Source organism: Prionailurus viverrinus, chromosome A3 (assembly GCF_022837055.1).
Source record: "Prionailurus viverrinus isolate Anna chromosome A3, UM_Priviv_1.0, whole genome shotgun sequence".
Lineage (NCBI taxonomy): Eukaryota > Metazoa > Chordata > Mammalia > Carnivora > Felidae > Prionailurus > Prionailurus viverrinus.
Genome location: NC_062563.1, coordinates 121,855,303 through 121,881,681, shown reverse-complemented (window position 1 = coordinate 121,881,681; position 26,379 = coordinate 121,855,303). Strand labels below are relative to the sequence as shown.

At 37.3% G+C, this 26,379-nt stretch overlaps 1 protein-coding gene across 11 annotated transcripts in view; it reads right to left on the bottom strand.

Moving 5' to 3' along the window:
- ITSN2 (intersectin 2) overlaps positions 1 to 26,379 on the bottom strand; it is a 147,298-nt gene that overhangs the window by 89,151 nt on the left and 31,768 nt on the right. For 6 of the 11 annotated variants that reach the window (XM_047853606.1, XM_047853608.1, XM_047853605.1 and 3 more), the window contains 12 exons: positions 21,903 to 21,966; positions 14,815 to 14,907; positions 12,800 to 12,863; positions 11,802 to 11,965; positions 9,840 to 10,046; positions 9,599 to 9,695; positions 8,145 to 8,284; positions 3,643 to 3,706; positions 2,977 to 3,114; positions 2,450 to 2,535; positions 1,272 to 1,534; positions 231 to 380 (listed from right to left, as the gene is read on the bottom strand). In XM_047853606.1, the coding sequence (XP_047709562.1) occupies positions 231 to 380; positions 1,272 to 1,534; positions 2,450 to 2,535; positions 2,977 to 3,114; positions 3,643 to 3,706; positions 8,145 to 8,284; positions 9,599 to 9,695; positions 9,840 to 10,046; positions 11,802 to 11,965; positions 12,800 to 12,863; positions 14,815 to 14,907; positions 21,903 to 21,933 (1,497 nt within the window). In that variant the 5' untranslated portion in view covers positions 21,934 to 21,966. Of the gene's footprint in view, positions 1 to 230; positions 381 to 1,271; positions 1,535 to 2,449; positions 2,536 to 2,976; positions 3,115 to 3,642; positions 3,707 to 8,144; positions 8,285 to 9,598; positions 9,696 to 9,839; positions 10,047 to 11,801; positions 11,966 to 12,799; positions 12,864 to 14,814; positions 14,908 to 19,639; positions 19,742 to 21,902; positions 21,967 to 26,379 lie in introns of those variants that run through there. The other 5 variants (XM_047853601.1, XM_047853600.1, XM_047853598.1 and 2 more) reach the window with 1 other exon arrangement.

Here is a 26,379-nt window from a genome sequence, read left to right as displayed (position 1 = left end):
GTGGTTTGTCAGCTTCTGAACTGAGACCACAATGTAACTCCCAGCATTCTGAGTCAATATCCTGTTTCAGTACACTATACCATCCAGACTGTTATGCACACATGAAAACGTGACGATATAATCACATGAACACCTAACATATTCATGAGGTAGGTTTAAAAAACAATGACGTTTTTCAACAAGTAACTCTAGCATCATTCAGGGAAATTTCACTTAAACTTCAGCCATACCAGTGCTTCCAACTCGAGATGAAGACTCTTCTTTTTAGAGTTTAACCTGACAATTTCTTCCTGTTCTCTATTCCTTTGATTGAGAAGCTCCTGGCGACGAATCCTCTCCCATTCTAAACGACGTTGTCTTTCAAGTTCCTGTTTTGCTGCCTGAAAATAATGACTTAAGTTTGACTTTTAAATTAACAATTTTTCATCATTCAAAAACTGCTGGGATAAAAAAGATAAAGGCGAGGCAGCGTTTAGCACTTACTGGGCTCCAGGGCCTAAGGCTCCCTGGGCAAACCCAGTTTTACCAGTGGGCCTAACCTACAGACTTCCACAAAAGGGACATCACCCATCAGACTTTTTGATTGTTTCCTGGGACCATCTCTTTGTTTCTAGTTACTTTTTGTTTAAACCAAAGGACAATTTCATAAACATAAACGTTAATAGCAATAATCGCACCTGTAGTCTGGTATCAGGGAAGAAAAACCCTTCTACTGATATTACTTCAGTATCACTATGATTTACTGTGCTCCATCCTAAGCCCCTTGAAACAAAGCCAGTCCTCTTAGGGATGCCACATGGCACCATTTATCCCAAGGACCTGCGCAAGCCCACCCTCGTGCTTCTCCTCCAGACCTTCAAACTCCCCAGTCTCAGCCTTCTGCTGCACCAGTTCTGTGGCCTCTCACTCTGGATCCTAAGCTTACTTTTGTTCAGTGACCTGCCTGGATAGACCCCTTCCTCTGGCTCACTAACCTCAGCTCCTCACTCAACTCAGCTTTGCAATCAATCCTTCTTTGAGTTGCAAATCCTTCCTGACCTACAGAAATACCACCTTTTCTACCAGTTACTGGCCCTGAAAACTCTTTACAAGCAAGGGCCCTCTTCCAGTCCACAAGGGAAGGAAGGTTCAGAATTGGAGAATAGGTAAGAATGAATGAGGCAGAGAAAAAGGCACAACAAAAACAGCCATTTTTTTTTTAAATCAAGTAAGATGTATCCACTTATCAAATATAATCATTTTCTTAGGCAATAAAATAACTTAAAAATAACCTCTCGTCTTTCTATCTCTTTTCTCCTTTCTTCCTCCCGCTGTCTCTCCAATTCCCTCTGCTTCTCCAAGCGTTTTTCTAATTCAAGTTGTTTCTTCCATTCTTGCTCCTGTAATTCTCTCTGTTTTCGCTCCCACTCTTCCTTTTCTTTCTGGGCTTTTCGCTCTGCCTCCCTCTGCTGCTGCTCCATCAGGGCTTGGCGACGCTTCTCCAGTTCCACGTTCCCTCGCTCGTAGTTGGCCTTCCGCTTGTCCTCAAAAGTAACTAAATAAGGTAGACAGTAAACACTCTCACATGAAGAGCCCAACAATGTGGACTCCAATTTCAACACACTCTTGCCTCGTGATCATCTGAGTGCTGTTACTCTGCGGATACTTCTCTTAAGGATAATTTTACCTCAAATATAAATAATAAAATATTTACTTTTGTCTAAGAGTATTCATTTTTGGAAAACAAATTTCTAAGTATGAATTCATCTGAGAGAGAAAAAATAATTTTACTATTCTTGCCAATAAAACCATTTTCCAACTTTTTTTCTTAGCATTTTCTTCAAGGACAAAGCTAGATGGCTATATATTTATTTGATATATTTCACTATATTTTTAATACTTTAGAACATCTACATATGTACTTCTTCAACCAATATTTAAACTGTTCTTTAGAGCTTAAGATTTTATCACATCACCTGCTACAGTGATTTTTCCTAAAGTGAGAGAAACATTTTAACTAGGATATCAAATACACAAACTCTTGCCAAATGTGCATACTTTCTTCCTAAATACACTTCTTCTCATTTTTGACTATCTTAATTTTTTGCTTCAAAATCCAACCCATTCATCAAATAGTTTTCTCTTATGGTATATAAAATATTAAGAATGTAAAAATTCTAGGGGCACCTGGGTGGCTTAGTCAGTTGGGTGTCCGACTTCGGCTCAGATCATGACCTCGCGGTTCCTGAGTCCCGTGTCGGGCTCTGTGCTGACAGCTCAGAGCCTGGAGCCTGCTTTGGATTCTGTGTCTCCCCCTCTCTCTGCCCCTCCCCTGTGCTTGCTCTCTCTCAAAATAAATAAACATTTAAAGACAGAGAAAGAATGCAAAAATTCTAGATACTCATTTACATCTCAAGGTAAAATTTACGAGAACCCACTATAAATATACAACTTAGACACTCGATGTTACCTGGTAATTTTTTCTGAGGTTCCTCTTCTTGAATTTTCTGATATGAAGGCAGAGTTCCATTAATGGAATCAATTTGCTTTCCTCCTCTAGGAAAAGCAAACAAACATATTTAGTAGTCTGGGAACTCTAGACCAGACTATATATACAGTTATACTACCAAATGACTAGAGCCATTTAACATTCAGAATACAGCATCAGAGACATTAAGAGTGCAATATGGTCTGTAGTAACCATGTACAGCAGGATACGAACTGAGAAAGAGAGAGAGATCTGGATTCCCACCACAGTTCAGCTGATTGCAGTCGGTGAGCAAGTTTTGTTTTAATCTCTTTAAGTCATCAGTTTCCTTATCTATAGTATGGTGGAAACACACCTACTTCTACTCCTTCCTGGCATAACTCATTAAATACCAAAATCAAATGGCAGTGTAAATGTTTAACTTCCCCCTAAACTAGAGCAGAGGCCTCAGGAAATCGCTATGTAGTAATCATGTCAAAACCATGCCTCTTCCCTCCAGAGGCGCCCACCTGAAAGATGGAGGGACAAGTTCAGGAGGCAACGTCAGTGGCAAGGGCTGTCCAGCTTTGGCCATGTCAGTGAGATGCATTGCAAGGATGAACTCTTCAGCTTTCAGCTGTCCGTCGCCATCAATGTCAGCAAGGGTCCTAAAGCAAATGTGAATGTTCCCAGCTTAGAAACAAAGTCTATTTAAAGTATTTTCAAAAGAGTTCAATATTCTATTTTTAAAACAAGAAAAATGAAACAGCTGGATTAACATACTTTAGGGAAATGTAAATATATATGGAAAAGTGAGCTTATTTTTACCCTTAATTGTCCTATTGTACAAGAGAGGGGAGAAACTTTGAAACAGAAAAGGAAACGTTCCTTCTGAAAATGTGGCTTATCTTGTTTCATGGATAATTCACCTATCAAATCAGTTATCTCTAAACTAAAAATGAGATATTCTCAAACTCTCCGCAGACACCATTATGAAAAAGCAAACTAATTTTACCTGCAAAATAATTAATACCAAATTTTCAAGAATAACATTTTGGACAATTTTACTGGCTTTCAATGTTGCATTGATCTTCAAATGGCTGCTCTTATGGAACATCTCTGAGTCATAAACTTTTTCAGAAACAGGATCTTTCTTACCATAGTGGATGTATAGTTGAAAATCTTGACAAACTCACCAAATAGTAGCTAGCTGAGTTTGAGAAAGATTTGACTGAAGAAGGGCATTTCTAGCTTGAAAACCTGATTGAACAAGGAAACCATAAAAACAAAAAAAGAAAAGAAAGAAAGGAAATTCTTTAGTCTCTTTAAAGTTATGAAAACCTAAATAGCTGTATCTACAAAATAACACTGCTGCCACCCTGGGAACTTTTAACATTGGAAAGCTTTTACCACATGCAGGTACTGAGCATTCAGCACCAATCAAAGCACAACCCTTGCCCCAAGGAATTTAAATCTAGAATTAATAAGTCAAGTGCTCCCCCAGTCCTTTTAGAAAATAACAGTCCATGCCACTGACCAACATGAAGGACTAAGGGCTGGCACAGAAAGTACTGGAGGCCAAGCTCTCCGCCTTCCTCGTGCTCCCCATGCAGCCCCAGCCCCAAGCACAGCTTTTTTAGTGTCTTCAGATTTTCTCTTCTCTCTCTGATCTTTCCTCTTCCAAATAACCTGTAAATGCTGGCATTCCCCAAGGCTCTGTCCTGGGCACTCTGTTCTCTGTGTGTTCACAGCTGTGAACGTTCTGTGACTTTTAATAGCACCTAAAAGCTGATGATTCGCAAATGTACACCCCAGCCCAAACCTCTCCTCTAGGTTTAGACTTCTATAACCAACTGAAAAACGTACCTAAGTATTTCACAGGTATCTCAAACCAAATTCATACAAAATAACTCTCTCAATCCCCATTCACACCCCTCTTCCTAACCATCACCCCAACCATTCTCCCTCAGTCTGCCCTTCTCTCTGGGTGGCATCACTGCCCATCCAGTGGCTCAAGCCAGAAACCAGAAAGTCACCCTTGATCCCTCCCTCTCATGTACACCTATATCCAACGTCAAGTTCTACAATTTAACATCACTGCATGTCTGGGTCTTTCTCACCTTGTAAGTCCCAACTTAATGTCACCTTCTCAGAAAGGCTTTCTCTGTCCACCCTATCATCCAATATACTTCTGCTGGTTTCCTTCAGAGCTCATGTGACAAACTGTAATGTAACATTTATCTTCCTGGTTACCTGTTTATTGTCTGTTTCCACTATCATGCTAAGTTCTACAGAGACCAAAACCTTCATTGCTTTATTCACTAACATATTATACCCAGTGCCAGGTACATAAATGCTTAATATTTGCTAAAGTAACGAATAAAGTTGTAATCCAAACTACTCTAAAGTGCAGTAAGGACTTATGGGATAGGGTCTGAGACGAATAGCAGTTAGCATTCACTGAATGCTTACTATATGTAGTAAGCTGTTCCAACTTCTTTTCCCTGCCTCAATGTTCAAAAATACGTAACAGGCTTCCTGATCTGCATTTTCATGTCAGGATAATAGTCAGACAGGAATCTCAGGCATCTATTCAGAACACAAAGTCCTCGTCTGATTCACAGGAGTATTCACTCCTGGTGGGCAACTCTGTAGCTTTCTGACCATGGATAAAATCACATGGTGTCTCTAGGGAAGGTCAGCTAGTCACTAAAGCAGGTGTCTCACCTCCCATTCCTAGGTGACTGACTGAGCCCTGAGTACTGGAAGAGTCAGGCCCTATTCAGGGTTCAGCCTGAGTTGAGGCCCACCCAAATAACTCTGCACAGAAGACAGTACATCCTCCAACTCCTCCGCAACAGGTCCCACCACAGAGCCAGCACGAATGCTGCTAACATAATGTTTCACTGAGCTTTGAACATGAGGTCTTGGTAATCAAAACGACATATACTATACGGAACAAACACAAATACACCATAAATTATAACATGCAATTGGATGTTTATATTACATAACTTTAAAATGTTTTTCACTCTCTTAAAAAAACCTGGTCATTTAATAAAAATCACATAAGGAAAACCACTGGAAATAGCTCATGGCCTCATCCAACTAATTACTCCTTAGTAGATTTCACATAGGAAGTAAGATTTGAGGAGGTTTTTGCATTAAAAGGAGAATTCTTCTAATAAAGAGAAATGGAAGGCTATTGCAAACCTAGAAAAAAGGTCTAATAACTAATGTTTCAGCTCTTGGACAAAGAAAACTGAAAGTAGATCCCTTAGCATTAGGCAACAGAGCAAACAGGAGGAAAAAGAGAAGGAATGTAATTGGTTAAAAGCATACTGGTGGAAGGCTTAAATGTGTGCAAAGTGTGAATAATACAAAGTGTTACAGAGAGCTAGCAGAGTACTTCACTAAGAAAAGCTCACTTGAAGGTGCTCTGCCTTCAAGTTGGTCTACCAATCCTTTGGATATCCTATTTCCTGTGCCTAGAATGTTAGTCCCTCATTCTCTATGTGGTGATCTACTCATCCTCGAAGATCCAGCTCAGATGTCATCTCTTCTGTGAAACTCTCCCTCTCGTATCTTCAGTGTTAGTCACTTTCTCATCTATATTAGTCACAGCACTTTCAAACCACTAATCAAATACTATGATTATGTGACGACCTATATACTATGGACTCTTCAAAGACATGGACTGTGTCTTCCTCCTCTGTGTATTCCAGTGCATCACAGAGTGCCCAGAAATTATGTGATTCAGAAACTATGAGTCAATGGATTCATTTAAATAAATCATGAGAGTTCAGCGGGGAGAGAAGAGGAAGAACAAGAGGAAGAAAATTAGATTACCACAGGCTACACTCACTGAACAAAGCACATCATGTAAGTCTAAGTCAGCCCCATCCTCATATACTTGGGCTTCTGCTGTTTCAGGACACCAGAAACAACTATTCTTTTTTGTTGTTGTTGTTGTTGTTGTTGTTGTTGTTAAATCCTTCCCTTAACTATGAATATATAACTTTACTCTCATAGGTCTCTGAAAACCTAATACACAACCTTCATACAGTGTGGCATATACAAGTAAATAACAGTAGGGACTCATTCTTTACAGCAGCTCCCCACGGACCTTCAAATTCCATCTCTGTTTATAATGTTTTTAGTACATACAGAAAATGTACTAATTGTAAGTTTTCAGCACCTCAGGAGGTTTGTGCATGGCCCCTTCCCAACAGAGAAACTATAATATTCTGATTTCGATCACCATCAGTTACGTTTCCAGTTCTTAAGCTTCATATAAATGGATTAAATAGTATGGATCCTTTGGGCCAGGCTTCCTTCATTCAATACATTATTTTGCTGTGTTCTGTTACAGAAATATACCATGATTTTATTTATCCATTCTCCTGTTGATAGATACTTAGGCTGTTTCTTTTCTGGATGTTTTGAATGAAGCTGCCATGAACATTTTTGTATGTCTTTTACCACTTTTATTAATTTGAAAAAAGAAACTATTTATTTATTTATTTAGACAGAGACAGAGACAGAGACGGGGGGGGGGGGGGGGGCGAGGAAGGGCAGGGGCGGGGCACAACAGAGGATCTGAAGTGGGCTCTGTGCTAACAGGAGAGCACTCAATGAAGGGCTCAAACTCACGAACCATGAGATCATGACCTGAGCCGAAGTCGGACACCTAACTGACTGAGCCACCCACATGTCCCTAGTAATGTATCTTTAAAGAAAATATTGTACATTTTTGCTTGTCCCATCAATTTCAAAGCCTTCTTGCTCCCCTCTCCTACTGCACAGAGACCTCATACTCCTATTCCATAGACTACTTTTCAAATTGTCTAAATATGCCATGTACTTTTAGCTCTTGGGATTTCTTCTGTCACCCTCAAATGTTCCCACCTTCAATCTCTATTTGTCCAAACCCTAACTCTTCATGATGGAGCTTAAATGCTCCCTTCTTATGTCTTATCTGATCTCTTTAAGTATTAGTATCTCCCATTCTATGTTCCCTAGCACTTTAGAGCTCTATTATTTTAAAATACTTATTTTATTATTCCACCTAAACTGTAGATTAGTTGCTGAGTGAAGAGAGAGGGGGAAAGTTAGAAGGTAGGAACTCTACTTGCCTTTCACCCTGTTTATATCCCCTTCACTACTCTTAATTGGAAAAGTTCGGATAATGTTCTAGCATGGACTCAAATGTTCTATAGGGACCTAAGGGCAATTCTTATGGAAGCATCTGGGTTGGAACACGAAAGGGTAGACAATGCTCCCGGGAGGTTTCAGTAAGGGCAAGCAGAGAAAGACCCAAGTAGGGAGGGGACCCACAGGGAAAAGAAGATGAAGCTAAGTGCCACACACTCTTCCCTGTCACATGAGGGTCTCCTTTCACTGCACTGGAGGATGAGGCTTCATCTTCTCAAGAGAGAGGTCTTTCTTCCAAAAAGTTGGGTGTACACCTGTGTGCTCAACTTGACTGTAAGAACTTTGAAGAAACTGATCAAGCTGTATCCATCTTTGAGCTCTCACACAACTTAAGGTATCTGTATTTATCAAATGCCTGCTAAATTTTTTGGATGCTAAAATTTTAGGTGAGTTACAAAGTACAAATTCAAGTAAGAGTTCTTCAGTAGGAATTCATATAAAAAAACCTTAACTCTCACATTCTGAAACACTGTATGCCACCTACCTGAGAGGTATCCACTCATGCTTTTGTCAAGACTATTAAATTTTTGCCGATATTTTAACCTTGAAGGCTGAGGAACTGCCCACTCTAAGGTCCCAGTCTTGGGCGAGTTTCCAGAGAGTGAAGCAGTTGAGGAAGTCGAGCTACAACAAAATTTATTAAAAAATTTTATGTTACTAAAAAAAATACACACAAACTTTATAAGACAGAGACATTAAGAATCACACCTTCTATGGTACAATAGTAATTGCTTTTGATGTTTTAAAAATTTAAGAAATTTAACCTCATTCTTAGGAAAGCAAATACCATATGAATTATAGAACTACCAAGAACCTATTATGTGCCAGGCCCTGTATGGTGCTAAGGCCTTAACAAAGACAATTTCTAATCCTCCTAACAAACTCAGAAGGTTTTACTGTCCCCACCTGTTTGACGGGCAAACTATGGCTCAGTGAAGGTCACACACATCCATTGGGAGTCTAAGCTAGGATACCAATCCTCCTCTTCTGAGTTAAAGCTAACACTCTTGGTACACTGCCTTAAGAAGTACTATTATGATTTATATAAGGGGTGATGAATGAACACTGAAGCTTTTGTGCTTTCTAAAATTGAAAAGCTATTCAATCAGTAGAATTTGCTCAAGAAAAAAATTAATAATACACCATGGCTATGAGACTTTTTAAGAAACATATATATATATATATATATATATATATATATATATTTTTTTTTTTTTTTTAAAGGAAAAATATGTAATTTGGGGGCAAAAACTTGACAATTGAAAATACAGCAGGGGCGCCTGGGTGGCTCAGTCGGTTAAGTGTCCGACTTCAGCTTGGGTCATGATCTCAAGGTCCGTGAGTTCAAGCCCCGTGTCAGGCTCTGTGCTGACAGCTCAAAGCCTGGAGCCTACTTCGGATTCTGTGTCTCCCTCTCTCTCTGTCCCTCCCCTGCTCATGCTCTGTCTTTCTCTGTCTCAAAAATAAAAACATTAAAAAAAATTAAAAAAAAAATACAGAACATTTTTAGTTTACATGGAACATTTTTTTTGAACATTTAACAATTTTATTTTTTTTATTTGTTTTTACATTTATTTATTTCTGAGAGACAGAGAGAGAGAGACAAAGCACAAGTGGGGGAGGGGCAGAGATAGAAGGAGACACAGAATCTGAAGCAGGCTCCAGGCTCTGAACTGTCAGCACACAGCCTGATGCAGGGCTCAAACTCACAAACTGTGAGATCATGACCTGAGGTGAAGTCGCACGCTTAACCGACTGAGCCACCCAGGCGCCCCAAACATTTAACAATTTTAAAAATAAAACCTTATTTTATGTGAGTTAGAAGTAGTAAATTTACCTTAAGCATTTTACATTTGGCCATTCTAACGTAAAACCTGGATAAGCGCAGAGCTATCTTTATTGGAAGCATAAAAAGCTGGAGGTTTTAAGCCTTCATACCTACTAGATCCTAAATCAATCAGAGACTGGGCTTTCTGTAAACTAGCACCGCCGAGTCCTCCCATCATGAGACTGTAAGATGACGTATGAGGCAATGCTAAAAAGAAAAAAGAAGAAGAAATGAAAAAGGTTCACACAAAACGATATCACAAACTGTGAAGGAAATCTGTATTTATTGGGACAAAAACGTAACGGTTTCTTTCTTTAACAGTTTCTGACTCACTAGATAGTAAGTACTTACTTGAAGAAGAATAAGGAATGGATAACGGCTGAATGAGGCCAGCGGTTCCATTTGGTAGTGACGATGTGCTAACAGAAGGCACTAGGGGAGCAGGCATCATTAAGGGAGGAAGGGTGGTCCCTGAAGTCGCAGAGGGTAAGGGGGTTGCCATAGGTGCAACTGGAGGCAATGAGTGAGGAATGGACAGATTGGGCATGCTTCCCATTCCTAAAGACAAAACAGAACACATTTTCCAGTGCTCGTAATCAACTATAAAAGCACATGTCAGAAAACAAGTTTACAGTACAGTGAGCAGACCCATGTTTATAGAGACAAACCAGGCTTCTTGTTAAAAAGTTCACTAAAGCAGCTTGGTGACCTAGCAGTGAGGGAGATACTGCTTTCGATATCAATATTCTGACCTGTGTGAACTAAGGGAATGACTACTAAGGAGTTAAAAATTCTCTTCTAGCATCATCATGAAAGCTAAGCAGCCTTTTCCAATTAAATGTTAGAAAGACTGTATTACCTGATTAGATGTGGGGTTTTGTATAAGGATAATAAATACAGTGCTGTTGAGTCACTCAACTAACACATACACATACACACATTCCCCCAATGTCCCCAATCCCCAAAAAAGGATGTTCTAGTTACTAGATACTATAGGAGAGCCATTTATGCATATGCATTATTTGCAAGAAGAAAATATGCCATATATTTCACTTTTCTTGTAAGTAACACATCCATGCATTTAAGGACAATTCTTTTTAATTTTTTTTAATGTTTATTTTTGAGAGAGAGAAACAGAGCATGAGCAGTGGACAGGCAGAGAGAGGGAGACACAGAATCCAAAGTAGGCTCCAGGCTCTGAGCTGTCAGCCCAGAGCCCGGCGCGGGGCTCCAACCCACGAACTGTAAGATCATGACTTGAGCCAAAGTCGGATGCTCAACTGACTGAGACACCCAGGAGCCCCAAGGACAATTCTTTAAAAGGAACAAAATGATGACTTTTATTTATTTACTAACTAGGTGCACGATAAAAGTACAGTCACACAATGATTTGGTATTTATGTCCAGAGCTCACTACAGTAGTGAAAGAATTTAGTAGTTTAAGATCTGACATCTGGAATGAAAGAACAGGTTTCAGATACACAAAAATGCCTAATCCAATGTTCTACTCCAGTAAGTGCTTCTCATATATAATCAATAAGAAACTATCTAATCAGGGGCGCCTGGGTGGCTCAGTCGGTTGAGCGTCTGACTTCAGCTCAGGTCATGATCTCATGGTCTGTGAGTTCGAGCCCTGTATCGGGCTCTGTGCTGACAACTCAGAGCCTGGAGCCGGCTTCGGATTCTGTGTCTCCCTCTCTCTCTGCCCCTCCCCTGCTCATGCTCTGTCTCTGTCTCAAAAATAAATGGGAAAAAAAAAAAAAAACATTAAAAAGAAAAATAAACTATCTAATCAAAATTAACAGAAAACTGATTCCCTCTGATGAAAGTGTAAATCAAAGTCCATAACTTTTAGCCCTAAATTTAGCTGGGTAATTAATATTTAAATCAGAAAAATTTCTACTTAGGAATAGTTTTAAATTACCCCCTAAATTAAACCATTTCAAGTGAGTTTAAAATTGTTCACATTTTTTCTGTTACTCATACAGAGTACAGAGGAAACTAAGAACACTATTTAAGATCAGCTCTAGCCAGGGGTGAGGTCATATAATTTATCATCCATCTGGGAACTGTGAAAGGGGACACTAGCCAGACTTGAGGCCAGAGCAACAGGCATAAATCAGAACTGTCCCTGGAAAACTGGGACACGAGGACACCCCTGCTATGACAGCGACTTTAATATTTCTTATCTCAGACATGAAATTTAACTTGGAGTCTAAGGATTATTGTTTTTGCTAACAAACCCTTTTCTGTTATTGTGTCCAGGACAAGTTTGACTATCAAATGCAGCTAATTCAATTAATAAATGCATACCAAAACGAGCAGAAATTAATGGAGAGAACATAGGAGGTTGTTTCATAATAGGAGGGAGGACCACGGGCAGCTGCTGGCCTTGTAGCTTCAGTTTGATGAGCTTCATCGCTATGGAGAATTCTTGCTGATCCATCTTCCCATCCTTGTTCAGGTCTGATAAAGCCCTAAAAGGACCATGATGTGGGCAGAATGCTATGTAGGGTCACCATTATTTTTGAGGATCATAAAATATGAACAATGACATAGCATTCACATATAGATCATCACTTAATGATAATCATACATATAAAAATAAACAAATAAAACCACCAAAACTAAATAACTTATACATTAAGAAATACTGAACAAGGATACCATCTTATAAAATACTGCCAGTCTACACAGAATCCACACAGAGAGAAATTATGAGACCTTTGGGATGAATTCCACCAGTGTGGACAGAAAGAAATTATCCAATAGTATAATCATTCTAAATTTAATTTATTAATTTGTTCAAATATTTATTGAAAGCTTGTGATGTGTCAGTACTCCGCCAGGCATGGGAATATTTCAAGTGGAAAGAAAGATGGGGTAGCAGTTGATATTTATTGTAAGCATATTAAAAAACAAAACACTAGATAATATAAAGAACAATTTTGTTTAAGCTCAGAGCAGGAAAAGGGCGGGCTAATTTGGTGTTTACAGATGATGAAAGAAATGAAACAACTACAAAGTAACAGAAAGAAGATTTTGAGAGTCTGCCAAATTATAAAGAAATGTTTTTCAATGGCAATGTATACATCTTTCCTCAAAAATTCTAAGGACATTAAAAATTTGTCCAATAGAACAAAATCCCAATTATTCTCATTTAGTCAATAAAATTAACTTTTCTAACAGCTGAATACTTAACAACAGACTATAAGTAAAAACAACTTTTTATTAACACTGTATCAAAAACAAAACAAAACCAAATCAGACTATCGGAAATTTAAGTTCATCTACAAAAAAGAACACTTTACCATATTTCAGCTAAAACAGGAGCCGGCAGGCCTGACTGTAAGAAAAAGGTACGTGCTTGATCACCTGAAGGTAGTAAAAACAAACATTAAGCAGCACATTAGTAAATGGAATTCCTCCAATGTCTCTGAATTATGGCAGTGGGCAATAACAATAACGCTACTGATTTATCATCATTTTAATTTCAGTCATTAAACAATTACACAGAAATACACATATACAATTATTTATATTACATTAATAAGACTTAGATGTTTTAAAACAAAAAAGTCACAAAAAAAGTTACAGGTGGGGCACCTGGGTGGCTCAGTTGGTTGAGCGTCCGGCTCTTGGTTTTGGCTCAGGTTATGATTCCAGGGTTGTGGCACTGAACTCTGAGCTGGGCTCCCTCCACTCTAACTGTGGAGCCTGCTTAGCACATTGTTCCTCCCTCCCTCCCTCCGTCTCTCTCTCTCTCTCCTTCCCTCCCCTTGCCCCTCTCCCCCACTTGTGCTCTCTCTCTAAAATAAATACTTAAAAAAAAAATGAAGTTATATGCATTAATCAATAATTAAAGGTTATATTATTCATCTTAGTTTCTCCATATTAACTGGGATATTTGATAATATCTCCATTTAATAGAATTCGTAATTGAAAAACACTATTCTCTAGAAGAATTCTAAATAAAAAATACCAGGTGTTGGGAAAGACAGTCCCCCATGTGTCTCTCACAATCCTATATGTCCTGCTGTGTGGGCCAAAAAGGCAAGACCCTTAACCACTTTCTACCTGGGTCATTTCTCAGAGTTGGGTTTGCAGTGAGCAATCTTGAGGCATGAGGTAATGTTTCCCCTGGGCCAAAAAACAAGCCTGCTTACCAAAAATGGTGGGTTCCCCTGGCTCAGGGTTCCTGTCCTATAACACAATCACTGCATGTTTAACATCCTTTTGAGCTCTCTACATCACCCCTTAGGACTCAGGGGACAAGAGAAGCCAAGAGGAACATGCTGATGCTCAAGCTGCGAGCTGTGCCACTCGTTAATAAAGTCCTTTGTCTCTGGATCAGGAACCTTGGGTCTTGTGCCAGCATCCATGAGACAGTAACAGACTACACTGTTAACTTACCAGTAGGGTAATCAAATTCTAGCCCTGATACCAGGGAAGGTAGCTATTATTATAGAAGTACAAATAATATTAAACTCTAATGGCTAAGAGGATGGATTCCAAAAGCAGACTAAAAAGTTTCAAAGCCCAGATCAACACTAACCATCTGTAAATACAGACAATATAGTTATCTTACAAGGCTACTGCAAGATTAAATGAGATAATGCACTTAAGTACAGCATCTGAAATACAGTACAGATTTGGTAAATATTATTCATTATATTATTATAAATAAAGTGCTCACGTGCTTTGGCACAGAAAAAAAGTTTTATACAAAAAAAAAAAAAAATGTGAAAGATACACCTAAATTGATCCTCCTTAGGCTCCGGAGGTCATTTTGCAAAACAAGGGCTAGTGCCAACAATCAACACTTGGTATCACCCTCAAAAACAGAGGGCTAGCATTATAAAACAGATCACAGAAAAAAAATTCTAGATTATTTTCAAGGAAATGGACCTGACACATATTTCTTCTAGACTTAGTAATACTGATTGTTATACAGGTAATTGGCACAACATATTAGGAGCACATTAATAAATTTGCTTGGATAAAAGTCTCAATTACCTCAAGAACTAACCTGAAAACATTCTAGAAACAATGTTAAAGTGTGAAACTGGACAAGTAAACTGAACTTCTTGAAATTCTTGATTATCATTTAGGATTAGGAAAAGATCTTCCATATGCCAATTCCAAAACAACAAATTAAACCAGTTCCAGACAAAATAAAACTGCTGTTTTTTTTTTTAATTCATGAATTGTGATAGGAATTTTATTATATAATAATTCAAATTTGATGGTAATCGAATTAAAATTCTAAATTCTACGGTATTACATGAAAAGGAACATAATTCATAATTGAAATATAAACACAAACCTGTTATGTAACCTCCTGAGGGTTTGAGGTTATCAAACTGCTTGTCATGCTTAGTCCGTTCTTCAGAGGTAATAGCCCACATGTTTGGCCCTCCTAAAACATAAGTGAAAGACAAAGAAATTGTAGTATATATATGAGAATGCTCAAAATAATTCTAAAATGTAAATATAAAAACAAGTGTCCATTTACTGACAGTACTCTACCCCCACGTGACACAAAAAGTAAAACTCTTTCATGACCATATGTACATAGCACAGCCCTGAGGCTTTTCACTCATTCATCTAATTAACATCTATGGAACAATTACTATATACCACTCACTGGCAATGGGCAACAAGCTAAATTCTGGAAATAAAAAGATGAATAAAATATCATTCCCATCCTTTCGACACATTGAACATAGCTGATACCCACATATACTTCACTTCTGACTACCTTTTCAGTTTACTCAACTCCCAACAATAAGAATCCAAATGTTTAAATATATCGACTCATACACACTGGCTGTCTATTATATGAAAATCTGCCTTACAAAGCTGTTGCCGGGAATGCGTTTCATTGAAAAGTAGGTGCCCACTCTAATTTGAAACACTAGATGGATCTGATTTAACAAATATTTCTTAGCCCTAAATGAATGGATTAAAAAAAAATCTATAAACATCCTCTCTTAAAGACAAGTTTTAAGATTAAAGTTAAAAATAAAGAAACAGATGTACTGAAGAACTAAGTTCCTAAAATAGTTAAACCTACACACTTTCTAAATAAATACCAAACACATAGTAAAAACCTACTTAGTTTACTGGTTTATTATAAAGTAAACAAATTACCCTGTCATGCCTCCTGTGACAATTTGGAAAAATGATGATGACAATAAAAAAATAATGACAACAAAAGACGACAGAGGGAAGCAGCTGGCTTTTACTGAGCCCCGACTCTGTGTCAGGGCCTTTTTAATGCAGTAAACTCACGGACTCTCACCACTACCCTATACATGAGATACTATTATTATCATCCCCATGACACAGGTGAGGAAAGCAAAAGCCCTGACGGCAAAGCTAGTTGCTCAAGGTCGCACAACTAACAAGTGGCAGAGCTGAGATTAGAACTCAGAGAGCCCAAACTCTGCTACGCAGTCTCCCAATATTTATGGAGAAGAGGCTCACATTCCCTGTACCTTAGCTGCTGCCTCCAAAAATTAGGAAGATTATGTAAGCTTATGGGGTGGTTGTAAAAACCATATGTAATGTGTAATGTATCTATTCTAAAAATAACACTAAATATAATTTTTCATCTATTAGATTGGTAAAATAACAACAGCTAACATTTAATAAAACTTGCCACATGTTAGGTATTTTTCTAAGAGCTTTATGTGTATTGTTTCTAAAAGTCTCACAAGAATTCTATCAGGTAACTATTACTACTATCACTGTTTTCCAGAGGAGGAAACAGAAGCATGGGAAAATTAAATAATTTGCCCAAAGTATCAAAGTTGTTAAGTGTTAAAAGATAGGATTAGAATCCACAGGCTTAATTAAGAATCTTAAACTACCTGCCATGATAGTTCAAAAGAAATAGACCCACAAATATATCGTCACTTGATTTCAACAAAGACATCAAAATAATTTGGTGGGGAAAAGATAGCCCTTCCACTGAAACATGTGGATGTTCTGAAAGATGTTCTGAAAGAACCAGACATCCACAGGAACAACAACAAAAAACCCAAACCACCTCAATCCTGCACCATATGCAATAATTAACTCTAAATGGATCATAGAATTAAACACAGGAGCCAAACTATGAAACTTCTTGAAGAAAGCAAAGAAGAAAATCTTTGTGACTTTGGATTAGGGAATGACTTTTTAGGGCAAAAACTACCCAAATGATTTAAACTTTTTGTTAAGCTGGACTTCTCCTTTCTTAAAGACACTGTTAAAATAAAAAGAAAAGCTACAGACTGGAAGAAAATATTTGCAAAACATAATAAAGAACATGTATCCAGCATATATAAAGCACTATTCAACTCATTAAGACAATCCCTGCTCCCTGCCTCAAATAATGGGCAAAAGATTTGAACAGACATATGAACAGACATATTGAAGATACACAGATGGCAAAAAGCATGTGACACGATGTTCAACGTCATTGATCATCAGGGAAATGCATAAGAAAACTACAGTAATACTGCCCTGGGTGTGGAGTCTGCTTGAGATTCTTTCACTCTTTCTCTCTAAAATTTAAAAAGAAAAAAAAGGAAGAAAAACTACAGTAAGATACCACTCCATGCCTATAGAATGCCTAAAATTTTTTAAAAAACTGTTGGCAAGGATGCTGAGCAACTCAAACTTTCACATAACTGATGGGGAAGGAAACGATTTAGAAAAAAAAGAGTCTGATAACTTCTTATGAAGTTAAAATATGCATTTCCCATTGCAACCCAGCATTAAACTCCTAGGTATTTACCCAAGAGAAATGAAGACTTTTTCCAAATAAAAATCTGTCCTCTGACGATTACAGCAGCTTTAGACATTTGGTTTAGAGACCAAAATCTGGAAATAACCCAGAGGTGTTCTGCAGATGAATGCACAAACAACTTGTGGTACACATTTATACAATGGAATTCTACTCCGCAATGAAAGAATTTCATTTATATGACATTCTGGAAAAAGCAAAACTGCAGGGACAGAAATCTGACCAGTGGTTGCCAGTGGCAAAGGAGGGTGGTGAGGGAACCTTTTGGGTGACGGAAATGTTCCATACCCCGATTTACATGACTGTATATATTTGTTAAAACTCATCAAACTATATACTTAAGAAGGGTGAATTATACCTCAATACGCCCAACTTAAAAATTAAACAAAATAAAAATACAGCATCTAATATATGCTTGCTACATGGAGGCTACCCAATAAATTAGTTTCCTTACTCAACCCAATCCCAGGGAACAGTATAATTAAGGAGAAGTCAGAGCATTAAAATCTTTCTCAGGCTCTTTCCTTTCTGGTAAAGGTACCCTTGCCAGAAAATACTGAGAGCGAGGCTTTTTAGTCAGAAAACTGAAGACTATTTAAAGTCTGGAGAGTCTGGTTAGGAAGGCTTGAGCTGCTCTAACACACAGCAGGGCACATCCCCTGGGCAAGGGAGACTGCTTCCTAAGACTGCAGAGGGCCCCGTGGCATCAGGACAGTGCTTTCTTATGTCCCACCACCTCCTCACCTTTCCTTGGCTACCTATCTTGACAGTGGCCAATGCAACCTATCTGATTTCTTGCTTAGTTCTTCATTACTCCAACCAGCCACCCTTACACCTTTGTATACATTCAGTCAAAAAACACTTAGGGGGCACCATTGTGACCAAGGACCAGGGGTACAAGGATGAATGAAATGAACTCCTTAAAGGAGCTCAGAGACTCCCTTAGCCAAAACAATCACATACAACAATCATGATTAAATATTATGATTAATGTCACTTACAGATTAAAAATGTTCTAAAGCATTATAACAAGAAATAATTTTCAGGTAGTATTTAATCTTTAAAATTTAAATGTGAACACTTCAAAAAAATGACATTAAAACAAAATATACTAATGCACTAAAAGTTTTACAGAAAGGAAAAGTTAAATAGCAATAAGAAAAGTAGGAAAAATATATACTTCAAAAACAATTTTAAAACAGTTGATCCAATTCTGGCTTTCTTAGAATATATACTAACAGAATCTTTTAAAGAGCCAACAGTTTATTATTTTGAACTTCCAGTAAAACATCTCCCAATATTAGTCTTTAGTTGTTTGTAAGCCTTATAGAAAGTCAGAAAAACCCAAGTTTTGGGGTTAACGTTTAATATTTCCTTAAAAAGCTAACAACCTTTTACACTGTCTGACCACTTTAGAAATGTATTAAAATTCTATCCACTTCCCCCACTCATCACTAAATTGAGAATGTGGTATTTTCATAAAGATTTCTGTTGCTTATTCTCATCTTCTCACCTACTGGCTCTGTCAAAAATGTTCTTATGGTCTATGCAGAAGGAAAAATACACATTTATAGAACAACCACTATATGCTAAATCCCCTGCAGTAAATAGTGTCATCTCTGTTTTACATATATAGATACACCACACATGTATATGCATATGTATACACACACACACACACACACACACACACACACACACACTCCACAAGGTTAAGTCACACAGCTGAGCAGTCAGAACACTTAGTTCTGAATGTACACAACTCAAACATGTTATACCCTGCTCGTATGCTATGAAATTAAATGAAGACTATTTCTGGGTCCAGTTCAAAATAATCGTCAAATGATAGATGTTGACCCAGTACAAACTTCAAGCTCTAAAATACAACTAGAATACTGGTCTAGATAGAACTAAAGCCTCAACTGGGACTTGAATAATAAATCCTTGGGCTGTCAGAAATGCAGACAGTACTATATATGATTCTGTAGGCCCAATGTTAACAATTTCCTAATTACAGAGATGAAAAGACTAATAAACTCTCAAACTCTAAAAAGGTAATGAAACTCTAAAAATAAAATGGCATTTTTTTCTTCCTAAAGCCATTTGCTGTTCCTGTTCCCTCCCCTCTTCCATATTTTGGATATGGCCACTGCCACAGGCTTCAGAACTTCTTACTCAGAGAACCAACTTCAGTACCCCCATGATTTTAAGGCTGGAACAAGCTACGTTACACTGCAATCAACAGGCAGTGACATGAATCTGAAGTACCCTCTTGCTTATCACCTGATGACTCAAATATCAGGCTCTCTGTATTTACAATTTCATTACATGTTTGAAAAGCAGAAAGCAAACCTACCATGATTAAAGAAGACTCTGGCAAGGATGATTCTGCTGGTGCAGAAGACACCAGAATTAGAGTCACGAGTGGTAAAAATATGACGCACTGATCTTTTTTGCTCTGTTGAGGAGATGGGAAGTGAAGCATCAAAGAGACTAAGAAAAGAATATCTGCTCAATAGAACTTTCTAAGATGACGTAAATGTTCTGTATCTGTATCCCACACCATTTCCAACACAATGGCCACTGGCCACATGTGGCTTTGAGAACTTGAAATGTGGCTATGTGACTGAGGGACTGAATTATTTAATTTTTATTAATTTAAATTTAAGTTGAAATAGTCACATGTAGCTCATGGCTACTATATAGGCAGCACAGCTCTGTGAGACCAAGTAAGTCTAAAGTCTGTGGTTAGTCTTGGGATGATAAAACAGGGAAAATACGAGAAATACATCAGAAGCGTTTAGAAACACGGCTTGGTCTAGGGCACTTATAGACAAGTTCCAACAGTACTGGGCATCGAAAAGATTTATCATCATCTATAATTGAGGATTTGCTAGAAGAGCAAACACTGCTTTGGAAGGCTTTGTGCTACATATGTGGATACCTCTTCCAATAAGATCTTAATCTCTGAATTGCACTTCATTTAGATACATACAAGATTATCCTCAATCTTCAACTACATTATAAACAAAGTGGGAGGATATCACAGTCTACATTTGTTATCAAATTCTTCAGAAGTTTTAAAAAATTACTACCTTTATTCCTATACACCACTTATAAGTAACTGTTCAACATTTTGTCTGATATTATTCATTCTTTTATATACAATGCAATGAGCTACAAAGTAGATACATAAATGTTAAGGGAATGGAAGAAACAGAATGAAGTAAGACTGGGCCTACACTGCTTTCTTTCATGTTCATTTGGTTTATAATACTTCTTAACACTTTGGTTGAAGTTTATAACTAAACTATGTATTTAATACAAACTCCTTTGTATGGTGCACAGAAATCCTCAAATTTGGGAAGAGCACATTACTACCATAATTATTACCCTGATTCTAAACTTATGTTTACTACTCATTGTGGAAAAAAAAAAAACAACATTATTTAATTTTTAAAAATTGTGGCATCAAATAATCTTCATAATCCCACACCATTTCCAGCAATGCTCACATTGATCTTTAAATAAGAGTTCTGAAAAGGCAAAAAAAAACAAAACAAGACCTTTATCTCAAGCTCCTCAACACTGAATTCTTCCACACAGAATTTAGTTTTACCTCTTCCACAAATAATTCATTTTTCCAAAACTTTCCTAAATCTCACAAGGTCAATCCTGAGTCTTAAAATTTTAGATATACAACATGTATTTTTGTATTAATGATGTGCTTAATTTGGCCTTATGACTGAAAATTTTTTTTAAATGTAATTGATCAAATACTAGATGGTAACATTAAAACAGAATTGCTTTTTTGCAAGTGATAGAATTATTCATGATGCTTCCCTCTTTTTTTCCCCTAATGTTCTTTAATATAACTGCTTTCAATTTAAATGTTAAAGAATTACTGACTAGACTCTCTATTATTTTTTATTTGTAATTGGCTAATGAAATTTACCACAATATTAAGAACTTTGCATTTTAGATTTCTTTAGCAATTTAAAAACATAATGCATTTTCTCAATTAATTCTATATGACATACACAGTAACTTAATACTAAGGTGGGTCAATTTGTATTTGGGAAAAGAATTAAAACTAGAATCAGAAAAGAAGCTTTAAAAGATTTCTGTTACTGAAATTACTTAAACATTTTCTTTAAAAATGTTTCATATTAAACAATTATGTGTGTAGGCATACACAATCCTTAATAAAAAGAAAACTTAACTATATGCATAGATTACTAAATGAATCTTTATTGGCTTACTCATTATACAATCATCCCAAGCTACAGAAAACATCTTTAATATTCTTCACCTTATAGCACTCTGCTTTCTGTCCTCCCATTTTATGCAACAAACACGAAATACCTTTAGGTTATTCTTAACTGCTCAAAGGCAAACACACATACCAGATGATACTGCAGACATGCTTATACTGAGTCACAGGAACTACTGCAGTGTTCTGAAGTAAACTATCAAAACATTTTCAGTAAGATTACTTTAAGTTTTGCATTTATAAGCTTAAGGAAAAATATCAAAATGAGTATTTTATAACCTCTACAAAAAAAACACCCCCAAAACCCATAACCTCTTTATCTTGCCACAAGCACAAAGCGGCTTACCATTCATAGTTGTGGGAAACTGAGCCATCATGGTCCTGAATTTTCCTTGCTAGCTCTCAGCCATCTGCAACATAAAAACATTGTGCCATTAATAATACAACAAGGGCAGATCGGAGCGTTAGTGCACCAGCTTAGCAGTGGGAATGTCTGTCCCCTTCAGCTCACACTTCCAATGGAAGACAATGCAGAGTGCTGCCGCTGCTGGAGGCAGGATTTACATTTGGGGAAGGGTAGGAGACTTTGTTGGGTAATGGTGCTGCCTTTTAAAATAGGAACACTTATAAGAAAAAACAGTCACATATGTCATAGAAAATACTGAATAAAGAAGCTGTTGGCATGAGCCAACTTTGTAGAAATTAGCTTGGGAGAGAGGAAGGTTGTTCTAACAAGGCAAGATTTTATTTCAGAGATATCAATTGTATAAATTAAGTATATAAAATGACATGGAAACCAAGATATTCTTTTTTTCTTAATCCCCAAACAAGAAAAATATCCAAAATAAATGTAGCACAGCGTTCCACAGGTTTAAAAAAATTATCTAGAATTACTATAACATATATGTTTATCTAAACATAACTAAATGCACTAGGGAAAGAAGTAACTTTGGGAATTAACAGCTGTGATTTAAATCCCAACTCTGCTATTTTCCTAGCTGTGACCATGGGAGAGTTATTAACCTTTCTGAGTCTTAGATTCCTTATCTATAAAAAATACTTTGCATTAGAGTTGTTTTAAGTATTAAACATAATCCAGTACACTGCTTGAGATACAGTGAGTGATAAATGCCTGCTATTTTGCAAACATCCAGGAAGGAAGAGTGCAGTAAAATTTTGAACCCTGAATTATTTTACTATGAATAAATTCAAATTTCAAAATTTATTCCACAAATCTTGAGGGTAGGACTGGCTAGGGCGAGTGAAGACACAGCAAATTTACAACAATGTACTTAGTAATTAAAACCATGGATTATAACATTGTAGGGAAACATCACTATATTAAAAGACCATTCAGTAGCTCTCCAATTTACCCAAATCATTGAAATATTAACATTTTTAGAAGCCCAAAGAAAAAAGTTTGCACAAGCCATTGGAACAAAGAAGTCATGAACAGTTACGCATCATGGCAAGGTGTCACTGGAGAAGCTGGCTAACCAGCTACCAAGAAGTGCTACAAGGTACTATATGTTAGTCAATTCAGTGTGCTTGAAGAGATATATAACTGTATCAGTATAACCACCAAAAGTCACACTAACAAAAGATTGGTATATAAATCCAACATACTGATTTACAAAGAGAAATTTAATAGCCAAGAAACTAACAGTAGTTTTTCTTCCTATAAAGCAAACTATGTCTACTAAATGTCGATCAGATCATTATGTGGTGAGCAAAGGGAGTCGACAGTGATTAGAATGCTTAATGCTATCAGGCACTAACAGGCCAACACATTTTATCTACACAAGAACATGCAAGGACTACCCAACAGGGATGGTTCAATCTCCAATAATACTTTGAACGGCACTACCAACTTTACTCTTCTGACTCCCACCTTTTCTGTATGCTACCAACCTCCCTCTTAAAGTGTACATTCTTTCTTGAGAATGTTAGTTCTTTCTTTAGTGCAGCTTCTACATAGCTAAGGAAACTGTCAATAAAACTGAAAGACAAGCTACTGAATGGGAGAAGGTATTTGGGAATGACATATCTGATAAAGGGTTAGTATCCAAACTATATAAAGAACATATAAAACCCAACACCCAAAAAACAAATGATCTAATTAAAAATGGGCAGATGAACAGACATTTTTCAAAGAAAGACATATAGACAGTCAACAGACACATGAAAAGATGCTCAATATCAGTAATCATCAGGGAAATGCAAATCAAAATCACGAGATATCACCTCACACCTGTCAGAATAGCTAAAATGAAAAACACAAGAAACAGGCGTTGTTGAGGATGTGGAGAAAAAGGAACCCTCTTGCACTATTGGTAGGAATGTGAACGGGTACAGCCACTATGGAAGATAGTATGGAAGTTCCTCAAAAATTAAAAATAGCATTACTATATGATCCAGTACTTCCATTAATGGGTATTTACCCAAAGAACATGAAAACACTAATTTGAAAAGGTATATGCACCCCTATGTTTACTGCAGCATTATTTACAATAGCCAAATCATGGAAGTAGTCCAGTTGTCCATCTACAGATAATGAATAAAGAAAATGTGGTATATATATAAAATAGAAAATTACTTAGCGATAAAAAAAGAATGATCTTGCCATTTGCAACAACATAGATGAATCCAGAGAGTATAATGCTAAGTGAAATGAATCAGAGAAACACAAATAATTTCACTCATATGCAGAATTTAAGAAACAAAGAAAAAAAAAGAGACAAACCAAAAAACAGACTCTTTTTTAAAAAAATTTTTAATGTTTTTATTTATTTTTGAGAAAGAGAGAGACAGAGGGTAAGAGAGAGAGGGAGACACAGAATCTGAAGCAGGCTCCAGGCTCTGAGCTGTCAGCACAGAGCCCAATGTGGGGCTTGAACTCACAAACCCTGAGATCATGACCTGAGCCGAAGTCGGACGCTTAACCGTCTGAGCCACCCAGGTGCCCCCAGACTCTTATAGAGAACAGGTGGTTACCAGAGTGGACGTGGGGTGGGGCTGGGGGTGAATGTGTGCACTAGGTGAAGGGGATTAAGAGTACACTTAACATGATGAGCACTAAGTAATTTGTATAAAGTCACTGAATCACTATGTTAACTTTACTGGAATGAAAAAAAAAAAATCTTTACTGCAGTGGAGCTTTAAACCTGTTACCACACTTAGACTTCACCTGTAACTATACTCTTCTTAGGTAGGGAGGAAATTCTACCTATGTAGAAGTTAGTTTTTTCTTCACTCCTTTCTCCAAAGGTAATATAAAGTTCAGCTTTTTGAGTTGTCTACCGCACAGAAAAGTAGTATCTAAACCATGGTGGAGTAGTCAAGAACTCACTTAAGGAGTAAGAATTAGTTACAATTGTAACATTAAGAACACTGAATTTGAACCCATAGCTCGCTAGGAGTTTTAAAAGGTTTTAAGGAGAGGGACACAGATTTCACTTAAGACAATCAATGGTGAAGAAAAGACCAAGACTACATCAGGGAGATCAGTTAGGTAAGAGATGAAAACAACAACTGGCACCTGATCTAAAATAGTGACAGACAGATGGGGCACCTGGGTGGCTCAGTCGGTTAAGTGGCCAACTTCAGCTCAGGTTGATCTCACTGTTCATGAGTTCGAGCCCCGCATCAGGCTCTGTGCTGACAGCTCAGAGCCTGGAGCCTGCTTTGAATTCTGTGTCTTCCTCTCTTTCTGCCCCTCTCCCACTCATGCACTGTCTCTCTCTTTCTCTCTCAAAAATAAACATTTAAAAAATAAAATAGTGACAGATGGAACAGAAGAGATAGGATGAACTAGAAAAACAATGAAGGGTTTAAAACAGGTAGAATTCAGCGACTCTTTATATACAAAGGACTATGAAGTCAAAGGAATCAAAGAGATGACTCCCAGAATTTGTCTGTGAGACTGGGTGAACTAGTTTAAAAAAAAAGTGAACAGAGAGGAGGTCTCATAAATCAATTTATGACGAAAACTTCCTCAATATAGAAATTCTACAAAAAAGAATAACACTTTTACTTTCCTCATTTTAAATTATCATCAGTAATGTTAAACCAAAATAAGTTACATGCCTGCAAAGAAACTATTTACTTACAAATATGCAGTAGGTCTATTTATTAGGTCTCTGAGACTGAGATAGTTTTAAAATGTAGGAGAAAAATCCTCCAAAAGCATTACATGCAACACACTGTATAACTGCATAAAAGCATGTGAATTACCAAAGACAGTTTGAAGAGAAAGCATGCACTTACAAAGGACAAAGAAGAGGATCCCAGGATCACAAAGCCTTAATCAGTTAGATCTAGGTTTAAAACTTAAAGATTACCTATCTAGGACTTCTGGCTAGTCATTACATATTCTATGAATACATCTGAATGCCACATAACAGATGCTCAATAATCACAGGTATAATTCTGAAATAAAACCAAAGAATGAATCAAATAATATAAAGGGCAGGGAGGGCAAATCCCTTCAAACAAGCTGAAGGAACTGGTATTACAGAATCTTTTTTTTTTTTTTTTAACATTTATTTTTGAGAGACAGAGAGAGCATGAGTGGGGGAGGGGCAGAGAGAGAGGGAGACAGAATTTGAAGCAGGCTTCAGGGTCTGAGCTGTCAGCACAGAGCCCTATGTGGGGCTCAAACCCACTAACCGTGAGATCATGACCTGAGCCGAAGTCAGACACTTAACCGACTGAGCCACCCAGCAGCCCCCAGAATCTTCTTTACCTGGTACACGAGATCTAGCCTGCCATGCATACAGGTATCATATTCTTACTTGTATGTATGCACGTGACATTTGATTGAC